We start from the raw sequence: 17101 nt of genomic DNA, 5'->3' as shown, positions 1-17101 counted from the left end.
CAGGAATTTTAACCTTTTTATTGTAAGTAGATAAGAGAACAGTTTTAGCTTTTAGCCCCCACCACCTCAGCTCAGGTTCAGAAATCTTGTGCTGAGAAAGCAGCAACCTTTACCACAGCTTTCACCAAAATAGCCTCTGCATAGCCTTCCTTTCCCCACCCCCACCTCTGAGCCACCCAGAGCACCAAAATTTTAAGTTACACCTCTGTCAAAATACCTCTATCAAATGATCAAAATATCTGCATGGACTGAGTACTTGAGGAGAGGAGAGGGGAAGGAATTTTTTTCTCACATAGCACAAAAAGTTTTAACTAGTTTTGCACTGAACCCTTTAAAAATACACTTTGAGACTAAAATGAGACAACTTTTCAGACTCTACGAAATTTGACTGAGAATAGCATGAAAGACCTAAAGTGGTGAATGGAGTAGAATAAATACAGAAGTTCAACTTAATTACCGTACTACTAGCAGTGTGGTCATACAATTTTTCCCTCGGATTCTTTTTATTTAATTTCTGCATTACATAGCAACTAGGAGCTCTAGTCTTGGACCATATCCACATTGTACCAATTTCAGTATTAACACAACAGAAGAAGGCAGTCCTTCTCTCAGGGAGCTTATAAACTGCATGTAAAATGAGAGACAGGAATGGATATAGACAAATGAGGGAGTACCAGAAAATAATAACTATGTTGGTCAGCATCGTAGACAACCATCACAGCACACCAGCAACCAGAGGACTGGAAGTTTTATCTAGCCGTCATGGCAAAGAAGAATTAGGAAGGGGTTTGAAGGAAGAGAATGAGGTAGCTTTGGAGATATTTAGGGGGAGTACCCTGCAAACGTGAGGGATAGGAGACAAAGCACAAGGTGCTTGTTTGAAAATTTATGAAAATATAAGAGTGGCATCACTGGTCAACTAGAGATAGAATTGAACTACTTGATGATGACTGAGAAAGGATAGAGTTGGAAAGAATGTCTTAAATTTTATTCATATGAGAATATCACACTTTTTAAAATGGCAAACTCAAAACCATGGGCTACCTTATCTGAGACAGCTCTACTGCTCACCAGCCTTGAACCATAGTGCTAGCATGGATAAGTCACTATTTGTACATAACTACAAGTGCAGCATTAGATTTAAAAAGCTATCTTTTCCTTTCATAACTAATGGAAATAATCCCATTGAAATCTGAAATGTAGGAAATCAACAAAACTCTTTAACCAACAAAACTATATCCTATTTAAAGACAAATAGATAATCCAAAATAATAGCATATGGCCATGCTATAATTTGCCTATAATCTGTTATTTATGCTATAATCTGTTATATATTTGGCAAGCCCCAAGGAGGACTATTCCATGACGGCCCACATTTGCAGGGAACAGATAAGATAGGCAAAAGCGGCAACCAAACTTAAATTAGCAATGGGAATCAAGGACAACAAGAAGTCCTTCTTAAGTATATAGGGAACAGGAGGAAAACAAATGAGAGTGTGGGGCCATTGCTCAACAACTCAGGAGAGCTAGTTACCAGCACCCAGGAGAAAGCTGAACTCCTGAATGACTACTTCACCTCAGTCTTTCACCGGACTAAGTGGAAAACCATGCCAGGCAAAGTACAGGATGAGCACAGTAGGAATAATCACCTTCTTACTATTGCCATAGAACTGGTATATGACCAATTAAAAAAATTAGATGTATACAAGTCAGCAGGACAAGATGATCTCCATCTGAGAGTGCTGAAGGAGCTGACTGAAGTCATTGTGGAACCCCTGGCGAAACTGTTCCACAACTCATGGCACTCTGGAGAAGTCCCTGAGGACTGGAAGAGGGCCAGTGTTGTGCCCACCCACAAGGACAGGAGGGAGGACCCAGGTAACTATAGGCCAGTCAGCCTAACTTCCATCCCAGCGAAAATCCTAGAAAAGTTCATCAAGTAGTCTACCTGCGATAAGGTAGCAGAAGGCAAGATTCTAAATGATAGCCAAAATGGCTTTGTCGCGGGCAGGTCTTGCCTTACCAAACTCATCTCCTTCTATGACCGGGTAACTCGCCACCTGAACACAAGAGAGCAGGTTGACATTGTATACCTTGATTTCCAAAAGTCCTTTGATCTAGTATCCCACAATATCCTGTGAGAAAATTGGAGGATTGTGGGATTAACCCCAAGACAGTCAGATGGGTGAAAAACTGGCTGTGGGATAGAACCCAGAAAGTCGTAGCAAACGAATCTGTGTCATCCTGGTGAGATGTGGGAAGCAGTGTCCCGCAGGTATTGGTGCTCAGCCAGTACTTTTCAACATCTTTATTAACAATTTGGATGTGGGGGTGAAGAGCTCACTGGCCAAGTTCAGGGACAACACCAAGTTATGGGGAAATGTGGTCACACTTGAAGATAGGCTACAGATACAGGTGGACCTAGACAGGCTAGCAAGTTGGGCAGATCAGAATCTGATGAAGTTCAATGTCAAGAAATGTCAAGTGCTCCACCTCGGGACAAGCAACCCCCAACACAACTACAGGCTTGGCAGCACCAAACTGACTAGCACCATGAATGAAAGGGACCTGGGGGTAACAATATACCACAGTATGAATATGAGCCAGCAGTGCAATGCTGTAGCCAGTAGGGCAAATAATACTCCGGCATGCATCAATCGATGCATCTCCAGCAAAGCCAAGGAGGTGATTCTTCCGCTCTACTCAGCACTGGTGAGACCGCAGCTGGAGTACTGTGTCCAGTTCTGGGCACCACACTTTAACAAGGACATGGACAAGCATGAGACAGTCCAAAGAAGAGCCACCCATATGATCAGAGTCTTAAAAGTCAAGCTATATGAGGAAAGGCTGAGGGAAGGGCACCCAAGGGAAAAAACCAGGAGTAATGGCCACAAACTCCTGGGAGATCGATTCAGGGTCATCATTAGGAAAAACTTCTTCACAGTCAGGGTGTCCAGACTGTGAAATAAGCTCCCTCCAGAGGTGATGCAATCACCTACCCTGGAAATCATCAAGAGGAGACTAGACAGTCACCTTCCTGGGGTCACCTGAGCCCATTATCTTTCCTGCTTGGTGCAGGGGGACAGACCGGATGATCTGCCAAGGTCCCTTCCAGCTTTACAATCTATGCTCCAGCTTTCTCACATCCCCTGTAGTGAAATAATTTATCAAGTGTATTTTAAAGTTTAATGAACTCATTTAACTTTTTTGTTTCTGTGACTGTTCCATAGAATACACTAAAGCCTCTTGAAACAAACAGCAGTGGTGTGTCTCACTGTTAGCAAGGGTACAGGCATTTGCTGTATATGTTCATTGTTTTATCAAAACACATATTCTATATTTATCTCTGGTGCATTTCTCTCATTAAATAAAAACATCGGGACCTGAAAATATCGAATAAGTTGGTTTTCTTTTTATGCGGACATGTTCGTTAACAAAGGCTTGTTTTTCAATTGTTACACCCCCTACCCTGAACACTTTCATGCAAACTAATTTTCCTTTTAAATAGATTAGGTACTGTACCTGGCTTTCATGCAAGTGATGGTGCCAAAAACTAAGCACACTTTGCTTAAAGACTAATTTATTTGGAACCTGGACATTTAAATTCTACACAGAGAACTGAACCAGCATTAAAAAAAAAAAATCACAGTTAGCAATTATTTCCCACAAAAATAACTGCAAACAATTTAAAAAGTTTTTTCCCACCCAAGACAGCTTGTAAACTGAACTGAGCTCAGGTAGCCCTGCTCTACTCAGGCAGACCATTTGATATCAACAAGGTCTGTCTGAAAAGCAAAAATTCCATTTCACGACAAATACTAAAGCTCTCAAATTTTATTTTATTCTTATGGGGAAGGAAATGGAGCTGTTAGATTTTTTTTCTGAAAATAGTAGCAATTCTATCACACAGGTACAAGCCATGTATGACTCAGAGCAGAGAAAGAAACTGGGCTTTTCACAGCAACAACTAATTTTCTAATCACTGTACTACTTAGACAGTGGTTCACATTCTCTCTTTTCCTTGATGTCATCCTAAACCTAAAAAAAAAAAAATCTTTCTGGCAAATATTGCAGTGAAACCAATACCTTAAAAAAAAAAAAAAAACCAACCAGTTGCAAGTAATCAATATTTTCCAACAAAAATGTTTAGTCAAAAAATTCCCAACCAGCACAAGCATCATGTGTAAATGCAGCTACTCCATGCTGTAAATTAAGTTTCAAATTTCATGTCATTTTCTATGGACTTTTTCCAAGAAAGCTTTAGTCATCACATTTATTAACACAGTTTTGAACATGATAAATAACACTGGACACTTATTAGCAATTAGAAAACTTTTAAGAGGTCACTTGGAAAACACAACATTTGAGAATATTAACATGAGCAAGGCAACCCAAAATGGCTTCATTAGTATATATATATATATATATACACACACAGATATTCAAAAACACTTGAATACTTTGTCATATCCATGTGTATATGCTCCATGGTTTATCTTAAATATTGTGAAAATATAACTTTGTAATAATCCCATATCAAAAGGGCTCAGTACTTGCACAGATGCTCTTTAACATCTTCATTAATGATCTGGAGTCGGAAGTCAGATGCAAACTGGCAAAGCTCACAGATTACACCAAATTATGAGGGAGGGCAGTCAGACTGCAGGACAGGCTGGGGTACAGGCCGACTTAGACACGCTCTTAAGGTGGGCTGACCAAAACTAGATGGCCTTCAATGTTGAGAAGTGTAAGGTGTTCCATCTTGGTAGGAAGAACCCTCAACACACTTACAAGTTTAGCAGTGCTACACTTGCTATCACCACGACCGAAAGAGACTTGAGGATCCTGATTAACCACAAGATGAATAGGAGTCACCAATGCGATGCTGTGGTTGGCAAAGCGAACCAAATTCTGGTGTGCATGTACCAATGCATCTCAAGCAAAACCAGGGACGTCATCCTCCCGCTTTACTCAGCCTTGGTGAGGCCACGGCTGGAGGACTGCATCCAGTTTTAGGCCCCCACTTCAGAATGGATGTGGAAAAGCTTGAGAGAGTCCAGAGGAGAGCCATTCATATGATCCCATGCCTGGAGGCCAGGCCATACAAGTAGAGGCTGAGGGATTTAGGACTCTTCAGTTTGGAAAAAAGAATGCTCAGGGGTGACTTGGTGGCAGCCTACAATTACATAAGAGGGGTACATCAGGACCTGGGGGAACAGCTGTTCACCAGAGCTCCCCAAGGGATAACAAGGTCTAACAGCCACAAACTCCAGGAAGGCTGATTTAAACTAGACATAAGGAAAAAGTTCTTTACAGTGCGTGTGTCGAGGGTCTGGAACAGACACCGCCCAGAGGTGGTGGAAGCACATATTCTAGACTCTTTCAAAAAATGTCTGGATATTTTTCTTGCTGGGATCACTTTATCCCAGCTGACTTCCTACCTATGGCGGGGGGGAGGGGCAGGGGCTGGACTCGATGATCTCATGAGGTCCCTTCCAGCCCTTAATGTCTATGAAATCTATTACATCTATGAAAATGACCTAGCTTCAAATGAAGTCCATTCTCTAGTTGTAGTTTTTCACTAATTCTAATGTGGTAAAGAAGAGCCTACAATGAGTTGTGTTGACAAGGATAGAGAGAAGTTGCTAGCAGTGTGCCCCAGGAATCAGTCTTGTGAACAGTCTTAATAAATATTTTCATTAAGGACCTGAGCATAACAAGTAAGAATATGCCAATGAAAGTCAGTGATGACTGACAGTTGAGAAGTATCATTAAAATAGAGGAGTATCAAAATATTTTACAGTAATAATTGGATGACACTGAGGACTAGAGTAATGGAAATGGGATGAAGTTTAATTGTACAAAGTCATGCACTGAAAAATTAAAACCAAGAAATCTACTATTAGCTGGAACTCAGTGGTTGGAAATGATAGTGAGAAGAAGGTCTCGGTACACTAGTCAATCACAGGATGACTATGATGCACCACCAAATAATGCAGCCATAAAAAGGCAATTGTTTCTCTGGAAAGTATATAAGGTGAGATTTTCCCAGTAGAAACAGACAATATTAGCACCTTTCTAAAAGCCACTGTTAAGACCTCTTCTAGAATCCTTTGTACAATCTGACTACCTTTGTTAAAAAAAAAAGATGTAAGCAGGCTGAAATGTGCAGAAAAGGTCTACTAAATTTGTGAGAAGGGATGAAGGGTTTGTCTGCACTACCTCAGTGCTTTAGGCAGGACTGCCATCAGAAAGCACATTCTGCCCACTTGCTTTTGCTCGGTAGGTGCCTAATCCTTGAAATGAGACAATAGATCCACTTCAGAACCTACCTGAGCACCACTTTCAGATGCTGTCTCAGGCATTCATCCTGTTTCATACTCAGGGCCACTTTAAGCCTATCTTATTTCTAGGATTTGGAAGGCAGGGAATGGGACAGCAAGTTGGGCATGCTTCTCAGCAATGACACAGAGAGACTGTATAGAGTTTGGCTTGTTTTGGCTTGCTGCCTAGCAAGACAAAGAAGAATTGATTGCATCAGGTAAGTACCAGGGAGGGAGAAGCTGAATGGTAATGTTGGCACAAGCACATATGGGTATAAACAAGTCATGAATAAATGTATACTGAAAACTTGAAAAAGATATCTGTCCATCAGAGGACTGAGCTTCAGGAATAAGTAATGAGAGCAAAATACCTAGGATAGTGTTTTGTGAGTTTATGACTTCGTTTAAAGATATGGTTGCCTGGGATAGCAAAGTCTTGACCTGCTTTCTGAGTTGGTACATTCCAGTCTTATATCTTATTTTCCCATGTATCTGAGAATTAACTGACTCTTAAAACAAGGTACAATTTTAACTGAAAAAAGCCAGTAGGGAAAGTGGTTCTTCATACAAAGACTGGATTGAAAATGTTTTCAAAGGGTTACACACAATTGTTTGACTGTATCTACCTAATGGTGGCTCATAAATGAAACACACTAAAAAGGGCTTTTAGTGATAACATCCCTTAATTGCAGAGTTGTTAGGATTTCAACTGTGACTATCAAGACTCCTGTCCAAATCAATTTAAGTTATCAAGTTCTCCCCTTCTTTCATTTTCTTCTTTATGAAAAGTGGTTTACTTTCAAGAACAAAAGAAACATTTAAAGAAAAAAATGCTTTCTCTTTTCTTTCTGCAAGACTTTCAGTCTTCATGCAAATTTTCAGACAAGCTGATACATTTAAGTAAAAACAAAGATTTTATTATGGGGAAGGTCATATTCAGATCTAAAGTTGAAGGAAAAATTGCAATTGTTGAAGTTACTTCCAGCGATTCTCACCACTTTAAACAGTACTTCAAATAACCTGTAATATACTGTAACTCAAAACCATTTTAGCTTAGAAATAATAAAAATACCAGACGTTCCTTCAGTCTGTAGTAAATGGAGGAAACATCAACCTTCAGAGTGCAACATAGTTTTTACTGTTTAATGTCTAAATGTCTTTTTATTATCTACAAAATTTGAAATGTTATTGTCACATTGAAAGATTGTATTTCACAGGACTGGATGAAACAATAACTGTTTTTTAACCTAGAGGGAACAATCCTATTGTGGAAAGTATGATATAAGAAAAACTTTGGCTAAACAAACTGATTGGAGTAATTTAAAATATGAAAAAATATAGCTAGAAATAGACCTGCATACTTCCCCCACCTTCTCCCAAAGTTTGGCTTCTCTAGATAAGCAATGTAAGTAAGTGGTATTACCAGGTGATAAGTAACATATAACTGTTGCAGTTTAAAAATGTAGTGTACAGAAGACCTTTAACATGCTAAACTGCTTTAGGAAAAATCTAAGTCTCCTCCCCCCTGCCACTTTCAGGCACAAAGAAGTTTATGAAAGGTATTGATATCGTTAGAGATGGGTAATATAGCCTTCTAAATGAAGTGCCTTAAAAGAGAAGTGCTCTTTAGAAGACAGTATTGTATGTACTATAGGAACTCACCGTTCAAAAATAGAATTCAATATTATCATTTTCCTCACTCTCGTAGAATGTCGAATGTAGTAGTAATTTGTTATTTATCAATTGGAAATAGATTTACATACCATTTGATGTATTTGTGGCATCTTTAACTTCTCTTGCACATCTAAAGGTTTCTGTGATATCACCCCTCTCCAGTCTTGGCACATTTTGCCTGGTAGAAAGATCAGAAAAGTTTAGAAGAGCATGTTATTTTAGTACTGTTCACCAAATTGAGTATGCCAAATTCAGAATAGCTTTCTCTAGTACAGAAGACCTGCCCATAATCTGCTTAATTCACAATCCTATCTCCAGCAGTACCAGATGTTCCAGAGAAAGGTGTAAGAGTACCACAGTAAGCAGGTGTTCCCTAAGCAGGTCTCTTCTTGATGTTAAGTAACTACAGAGCACTTAAGTCCCAAAGCACAAGACTTAATATTTTTTTTTATAATTCTTTGTTGTAGTAAACTATGACATCTCTAGCCATTTTTGCTCTCTATGGAACTATCCAAACCTTTTTCTGAAGCTTGTTAATTTCTTGGCCTGAATGATTTCAGGCAGTAATGAACTTCACAGTTTTAATTACTAGTTGTGTTAAAAGCATTTCCTTTTAATAATTTTCAATTTCTCACGCTTAAATTTCATGATGATATGGGATAGGTAGCACAGGAATTCCCATTCTACCTTCCTCTATAACATTCCATTATTTAATAAATGTGTGTCCCTTCTTATTTGTCTCCTAGCTAAGGTAAAGAAACCTGGTCTTTCCCAGTTCCAACACCCTGGGTCATTCTCATCACCCTCTTCTTTAAATCACTTACAATATGTCTGTACTGCCCCCTGCCTTGCCCAGGACCAACTCCAAGGAAGTAAGCCCTGCCCCTTGCTCCTACTCAGAAAATTAGGTCGTATCTATACAAGCTTTCCTGCCAAGTCTGGGACTGCTGCCGAGAAACAAAGCACAAACTGCTCACACTACTTACTAAAGCATGCAACCAAGCCTGCAAATTAGGCAGCACAGATGGCTTAGAAGAGCCTTGAACACATACCCCAGCACCACGCTCATGCTTTCCTAAGACAGGCTATTCTGAGACACAACACTGTACCCATAATGTGGAAGACGTGGGTTCCATTCCCTCTGCCTAGGGAGAGTCATACCCGCATCTTCCACCTTCTGGGAGACCACCCCACCCACCAGGCTATCAGCTATTCGGGGGGGGAGCACTCTCTACCTCTCTTTTTGAAATGGTTTTACTTAGGAGACGAATATTCAAGAGTCAGATCTCCAGAGAGAGATCACACAAAAGTCAGCTTGACTCTGTGGCCTACTGTTCAGCACACTTACTGGGAAGGGTCTCCAGTAACCACTCTAAAGACTGTGTATTTTGCCCAAAGAGTGTTTAATGTAGTACAGCAGCAGCCCTTGTGGAAAGAGACTCACCCATGCCCATTCAAGTGTCCATTAGATCAGAAGTAGGCAACATTTTCCAGCTCCAGGTAGGAATGAACCACATGGGTTAGAGATGGGTGGGTGCTGTGACCCAGTCACTGCCACTACTTGTCTCTGTGGTGGCATAATGAGAGCACTGGCAGCTGAAGCCCCCTCCACTGATTGCCAATGAAGCCCCATGTCTTGCAGGCCAGATCCAATGGTTCTACAGACCTATAGGCCATAGGTTGCCAATCTCTATATTAGGTTATAGAGTTATCTATGCCCACTAGGCTATAGGTTATATTAGTGGAGAGGGAGATGCCTTCTCTACTCCTCCTCCCGACCCCTGCCCCCCAGTGTAACTGCTCCACTTTGAGTGAGTAGATTCAGGATTTACTGAATGGAAGCAGAAGGATGAGAATAACTCTCTATCCCAGTATTCAGGGCATCCTTTGATGAGATGCAAGTTTGAAATCCCTCAAGGAAAGAAGGAACTTGAGTGTGCATCTCCCACATCCTGTTGAGTGCTAAACTACTGGGTAAGAGAGGGACAACTTTTTAGACCACATTTGAGAACAGTGACTTCTGCTCTGTTTTTGACAAACTGGTCTGAAGTATATAGCTTCAGGAGAAGGTTCCATGAGGTGAACACAGAGTGGAGTGGCACCACTTGGTGTACCACTAAGTAAAGAACTGAACCCCTATGGCATTTGTAGATGACAATTTAAAGCAGGTTAAATGCCTTTTGCACCGCTTTAATGGCATTGCTGTTTGCACATTCGGTGGCATATTGTGCATTTTAGTTTCCTACCCTACAACCATGAAGGGAAGCACCAGGCTCCATGAGGCTCAGGGGCTGTGCAGGCAGACCGTGCAGGCAGCCCAGCAGCAGCCTGGAAAAGCAGGCTCCACAGAAGGGAAAAAAAACCAAAAACAATGATCTTGATCTTTCTCCCCCATTTATCCCCCCACCCCGGAGCCTACCTGCCTGCCTGAGTTACACGGGGGCCCGGTGCTTGCCTCCATGGCTGTGGTGCTCCCTGGGACTGCCCAAACCAGGTGCCTGTGGGAAGGAGGCTGCCACTGCCAGGGGGGGAAGCACCATTTCCCTCCCCTTCCCCCACCCCAGCAGCTCTCTTTTCCCTTCCCGCCACTGGAGAGGCAGGGAAGGATTGGGTTCCAACTCAAGTGTACATGACACAGGGGTTTACTTAGCCCTAAATTGAAGTGTTTAAAAAAAAAACAAAACAAAAAAAATACTACTTCATTTCAGGGAGAATTAAACCCCCTTGTCATGTACAAATGCCCCTAGAGAGGCATAGGATTTAAGATACAGCACTGACAGCCATGTTTCCTATTGGCTAGTGTAAGCACATAACTGCTCTGTATGCTGCATTTTGTGGATCCCATTCTGACGCCTTACTTAACTAAGGCTGCATTTCACTATGGTGTGTCAGGGTGGATCCTAGGAAGGTCAAAACTGGCTAGCCCAGCTGAGCTGAGCAAGCTCCTGAGCTGAAAGTTCATCCCCAGCAGCCACTCTCAGGCCTGATGGTAACCAGGTAGGAGCTACTCCTGGCTCATCCTCAAACTCTACTCTCAAGCCCTTGGTCTCTGTCAGGCAGAGAGCAACCACTGGGGATGAGACCAGAGCAACTCCATTAGCAAACTTCTGGCTCAGGCCTATTCCATCCCTCCAAGGTCTGCCTCTCATGGTATAGACCATCATGAAACAGATCTAAAAAATAGGGATTTAAGACTCTAAATCAATTAGGTACTTCAGATAATTTTACTCTCAGTTTCTCTTTGCATTAGTTTCTTATGTATAAAATGAGAAAACATATGAAAAAGATTGTAAGTTACTCAGTCACTAGAGCAACTGGAAACATGTACATTTGTTCTTGATAGTCACAGAAGTCAAGGTGCTTTGCAAGATTCTGTTTAGGTTGCATACTCGTACAGCCAGGACCCACATTTTTTCTATTACGCAGAAACTATACTGCTGTCTGATGACATAATAAATATTGGTAATAACATAAGGAGATCAGTGGGGAGAAGAAAAAAGAAAATGCCCCAAGTGGTGGAGTGCTGGAGCCAGTGCATTACATCTCAGCATAACAAAAATAGAAGAAATTGTCCTTACCCATTATTCTTATGCCAACCACTATGCCGCTTGCTTTGGAGTATAATTTTGCTTTTCCCTATCCACATTCTGTGCCACCTGTTGAGAAGGATTAGGCCCAAAACAAAAACTTCTCCTCCCAGTTCCCATTGATCTTTTAATTTTGGTGTGCTGATCTCTTCATTGTAGGAGATCGCTTCATTGATCTGAGCTGTTTCATTTCCTTCCTTGTTCTAACGCAAAATTGAAGGTTGATGCAAAATCCTGAGGAACCTACTTTTGTACAATGCAATAAAAAGGTGGGAAAAGTCATTTTAAAACCACAGTTCCTAGCAGTATTCTCCTCCCCAATGACCATTTAATTCAAAACTTGTGTTATCTTTTTATAAACTCTTACAACAGTTTAATGTCTTTTTTAATTGGACATTCAGTTTTAATCTTTGAGTACTTACAAACAATTAAGAGCCAGAAGATAGAATTAGCAGTTCATAGTTTGATTATCTGTATAATTAAAAGGGGGGAGGATCCTATTTGTCAATTTAAATCCTAATTGTTTGAATAATTAAGTGTTGGGGGGTTCATATGAACTGTTTAAATTTCATTTAAAATTGTATACTTTAACTGAACAGGAAAAATGTTGGTTCAGATTCATATTCATACTCAGTTCTCTATAAGCCTCTCTGGCAGTATAAAAGGTCCTTAGAGTAAATGTGATGGTAATATGCAACTCCTTTAAGGTCTATTGCAACTGTAGAATATGGTAAATAAGAATCAAGTTCATCGGAGAAGCTGCAGGTTGCACTTCTGGTTTAGTTAACTGTCCATATTATTCTTTCTATAAAATTTCCTCTTTTTTAATAAAACTGCACAACTCTAACAGTTTTATATAGGGATTCCAATCTTTTGCATGTGACTGAGGTATTTAGTAGGGCTCTTTATATATATTTTATAAGCATTGCCAAACAAGTGTAGTAAAGAATACATAATAAGTAATCGTAATTTATAAATCTATGATGTCCTTGAGGTTTCTTTGTTAATTTGAGTTGCAAGCATATTTAGGATCTCATCTGAAATCCATTATATGCATCTTTGAAAAAGGTATGTTAACATTATATACAATGATATTCATTTCATTTTTTTCAGTTATTTTATTTGAAAAAGATACTGTAGCCATCTGGCTAAGCCAATGGCCCCTGTTTGAGGTTATCCAAGTTCCATAATTAATTTTCATTGAGCAAACCAAAGAATTGAATAAAAATAATCTCAAGTGGTTTTCAGGTTTTGGGGTTTTTTTTCACTTTTCCTTCTTTATTATAATTAAATTTGGGCAAACTTCTGAATGAAGTATCATTTTTAATGACAAAACATTCCATTTTAAAAATGCCAAAACAAGATAATTCTCACGATTTCAGAAGAAAAAAAAATAAAACTATTTGCAGATTTCAGCAATGCACTGAAAAAAAAAAAACTTTTTCACTGAATGAGCTATTTATCCAAAAACTATTTTGCCCAGCTGTATTCCTGTGTGACACTGAGCGAGTCATTCATTCACTTTCCTAGGATCAGATTTTTAATATGGCATGGTGACTACTTAGAGTTGCAAAAGCTTAGATTCTGAAATCCCACTGAAATCAATGAGAGTTAGGCCCCTAGGACACTGAAAATCCTATTAGGCACCTGTCTGTATTGTGGAACCCTAAATGTCATGAATATTTGGCTCTTGCTGCCTTGGTTGTCTATTTGTAAAATTGGGTGTATTTACTTACTTGTGTGTCAGAATAGATAGCCTACAGAAACTAATGTAGTGCAGTTCTAATGTCAGTTGAGGCTTCTATGTGCTATTGCAATGCAAAATATTAATCCTGTCTCAACATCCCTTTTTCGTTTCCATCCTCAGTCCTTGTAATTTATTCTCAACTTCCTCCGAAGCCACTTCCTATAGGTGGTACCTCACTTACAGCTCTACTTTCCAAGACAAATCCTTCTACAATCCCACCCAGGACTTATCACCATATAAAATGAATCATCAACATTACGTTGTCTTTACTTAAGGAAATAATTTAATAGGACCCTGAGCCACTAATATGAGGTATGTCTTCAGAGATAAATTATTAAGTAACACAGGTAGGCTAGTATGTGCTATAGTCATACTGTTGCTCAGACAGATCTGTACTGAGGCTGTCTCAGAGCCTCCTTATGCTGTAGGACTTTCACCCCCAATCACTGCCAATTTGTGGTCAAGAGGTAATAGAAATCTTTAATTAGTTTATATTTAAATTTTTAATTAAAGACATCATTCCAGTTCCATCTTTCCTGCCTGATGCAGCCATCTTCATACATAAAGAGTTTTGATACCTAAAACAAAGGTGCAAGTTGGCTCCCTGTATCAATCTCTGCCTTTTAAGGAAAGATCAGTTACTGTTTTAAGATTGCAGCTATTGTTGGTAATACGCTCCAAGTGCCAAACAGCTAACAAAATATATAATGGTTCACATTACAGAAACAGCTATTCAATTGGCACTAATTGTACCTTTGTTGTCAGTCTCCATAGAGAAACTAAGTATTCAAATGGCATGAGGAATAAACTGTCTCCTCAACTCATGAGGTAGTCTCTGCCCAACAAGTTTCAGAGATATTGAGAGATAACGGATGGCATACCTGAGGGCTATTCTTTTAATACCTCTTTTTTAATTAGAATAGGCTATTCCTTTAAAACCTCTTATTTTTTCAATTAGAATAGATGCTGCATTTCCTGTCATCAAAGAACATTTAATGCATTCTTAAATATAGAAAACAACCTTAATTTTTTATCAAATGGTTTACTGTATGAGTGAAACCATCATTCTGTTTACTCTAGTAAAAATGTACCAGACAGACTGGGAACAGAGAAGAGTAAAGCTTCTGAAAGTGCACTCACAAAGGTTTGCTTTTCAGGGTTGATATTACAAGTAATTAGCGTGACATTTAATAAATGACATTTCTAAGAACTGCTAAAGCTGACTTAACAGGCAAACAGAACAACCTTGTTTTGTTTAAAGAAGGCAGTTGCATTGTGGCACATTTTATGCAAAGTGTTTTTGCCAACTCATGTTTAAAACATTTACATGCATGAAATATTTGAAATAAACATCCTTTGTATACATCCAACTTACTATTACAATGCTCTCTACTGAGTACAAACTCTGATTAAATGAGATGCAATAAAACAGGAAATACATTTCTGTGTTCCAGTTCAGTCTGTATATACTGCAATTGAATGGATGCATTCTATAGTTATAATAAATTAATCCTCACTTAAGTAATGTGGCTTTTCCTGTCAGTTCAAATAGCAAACAGCTGAGACTTCACTTTACATTTTCTTTGGATAAAGAAAAGTGAGATATTTTGTAATCACATTTCATAAAACTTTATCCAAACTACATAATTGGTCCGATAAAAGATAATCCTTGCCTCTCGCATAAGACTTCTTATAATTCATAATATTCAATTAGAATCGTGACAAGTAATGATAACTGCTTTGAAGAAACTGCAAGTTATACTTCATTCCTGCTATCCAGGCCCAAAGCTATGTTTATTTATGTAGAACATATTCTAGGGCATCAGAAAAAAACAGAATATAAATCAGAAATTCATTTGCACTTACTGAAGTAAAAGTCTTAATGTGCTAAGAAGAAAGTTAAATGTCTACCCCAATCATAGATGTATTTTGTTTCAGAACATTCGAAATCTTGAAGTGTCTTTACAATCCTATCAAGTTCAGTGAGTCACCTGCTCTACTCTTGCTCAGCTAGCACAATTAAAACTGACAGGACTAGAGGGTGGAGACTTCAACCTGGATGGCAACATTGAAATTCAGTTCCTACATAATAGTCCTTTAAAACAACATTCTTGGCACCCTGAACTTCTTCTGGTTTTGATGGCTTTTAGCTACTAATTTAATAAATCAAAGTTCCAGAAATAGATATAACAAGCAATTCTTTTTTAAAGGAAAGGCAAGCAAAGTCAGTGTGTCTGTTCCTTTCTAATGCAGCAAGCATGGTATTGAGTAAGACTCCTGAGCCAGACAGTGGAGCCACCATTGGATACTTGTGAAGAATTAAAAACTTTACAAAAACTTACCTACAAAAGCTCAATTCAGAGTTGGAGCATGAAGTGTATGATACATGAGACAGAGAAGTGAAATCTTGGTCCCAGAGAAATGAATACCAAAATTCTCATTAATCCTGAAACATCTGACCTAGAGCTTCTGCTGCAAAATCATGCTGCTATTGTAAAATGTAAAAACTCAGGAAAATAAACTGTACAGACTGGGGACAGGTATAAACATTTTAAGAATGAACATCTAAAAGGTGTGGGGAAAGAGAACATAAAGCTATTACAAAGGTGACTGAAGAATTGGGGGAAAATATATCATTTAAAAATTAAGCTAAAATATATTTATTCCAAAGATTTTGAGAAGGAAGTTATTTTTGTTTGAAAATGTGCGTGGAAAATGTAACTGGAAAATTTAATCTCAGAAAATTTGAGAGAGAAAAGTTTAGAAAGAGGTTGCCCTTCTCTATCTTATTCAATAAAAAACAATCTTCATGAGCACTACTTATAAAGGGAAACAAAATAATAGGAGGTGTAAACAATAAACATTTGTATTGACAGGTTGTCCCAAACTTAAAGGAAAACCTTGGGAAAATGGAATATTTCTCATGAAACCTTCTATTTTCTAAAAAAAGGCCAGGTGAAGGAAAAAAAGGGTAAGTATGTGAGCATCTCTTCTATTTTTGCAGCATTCTTGAAAACAAATAAGTCCCCACTGCAGAGCAGAGAATACAGAACCTACCATTGTCTGTCAGTGCATAACCACCGTATGCAAATAAAGAAAATGTTATGACGGTACCAAGGACTGAGCATTGTGAAAGCAGTATTAGATTTATCCAGCTCCAGGGTGACAGAAATGGTGGTGAAAACACCACAAGCTACCTCCAGTGAGCTCCCTCCAACTGCTAGCACCAGTGGCAAAGCACCAGCGGCAAAGCACCAGCAAAGATGGAAGTTTTAAAAACCTGTAGCATAGGCAGTGATCTAGGGTTTACAACCTCCCTCAGCTTTCTTTCTCTACTTTATACTTCTTTCTTTCCTTCCCCTTCCTGTCCCACCCTAGGATTTGTCTTGCCCTAGATTCCCCTCATAGAGCTTTGTCACCTTTCCTTCTTTCCACTCCTCCCTATTTATGCCAAGACTGACTTCCCATCTACCATGAGGGTATCTATTTCTTGGATTGGTACTGCATATTCCCTGAGATATCAATCTTAAAGTTCAAGAAGGCTCGTGAAGGCTCTGACAAAGAAATCCTCTCTTTAACTATCCAACCATGCCTTACTTCTTGACTTGAGTTTGCCATAATTATATATGACTTTCTATTCATTAAAGAACTCACTCACTATCTACCCACAAGGTGCTCACATGGTTCTATTCCATCATAGGAAAAATGCAAACAAAAGAGGGAAAGAATCCTGCATACATATAAATGCATTATGCTCCCTTAGAAAAAGC

General features: G+C 39.2%; 1 protein-coding gene across 1 annotated transcript in view; it reads right to left on the bottom strand.

The window, feature by feature from the left end:
• Positions 1-17101, bottom strand: part of IQCM (IQ motif containing M) — a 182567-nt gene that overhangs the window by 133469 nt on the left and 31997 nt on the right. Inside the window, exon 5 of the mRNA XM_025198514.1 lies at positions 8087-8175. Within this exon, the coding sequence (XP_025054299.1) occupies positions 8087-8175 (89 nt within the window). The remainder of the gene's footprint in view (positions 1-8086; positions 8176-17101) is intronic.

The sequence above is a fragment of the Alligator sinensis genome, unplaced genomic scaffold (genome assembly GCF_000455745.1).
Source record: "Alligator sinensis unplaced genomic scaffold, ASM45574v1 scaffold169_1, whole genome shotgun sequence".
Taxonomy (NCBI): Eukaryota; Metazoa; Chordata; order Crocodylia; family Alligatoridae; genus Alligator; species Alligator sinensis.
Note: the sequence above shows the minus strand (reverse complement) of the source record. Positions and strands in the feature narration are given on the sequence as shown.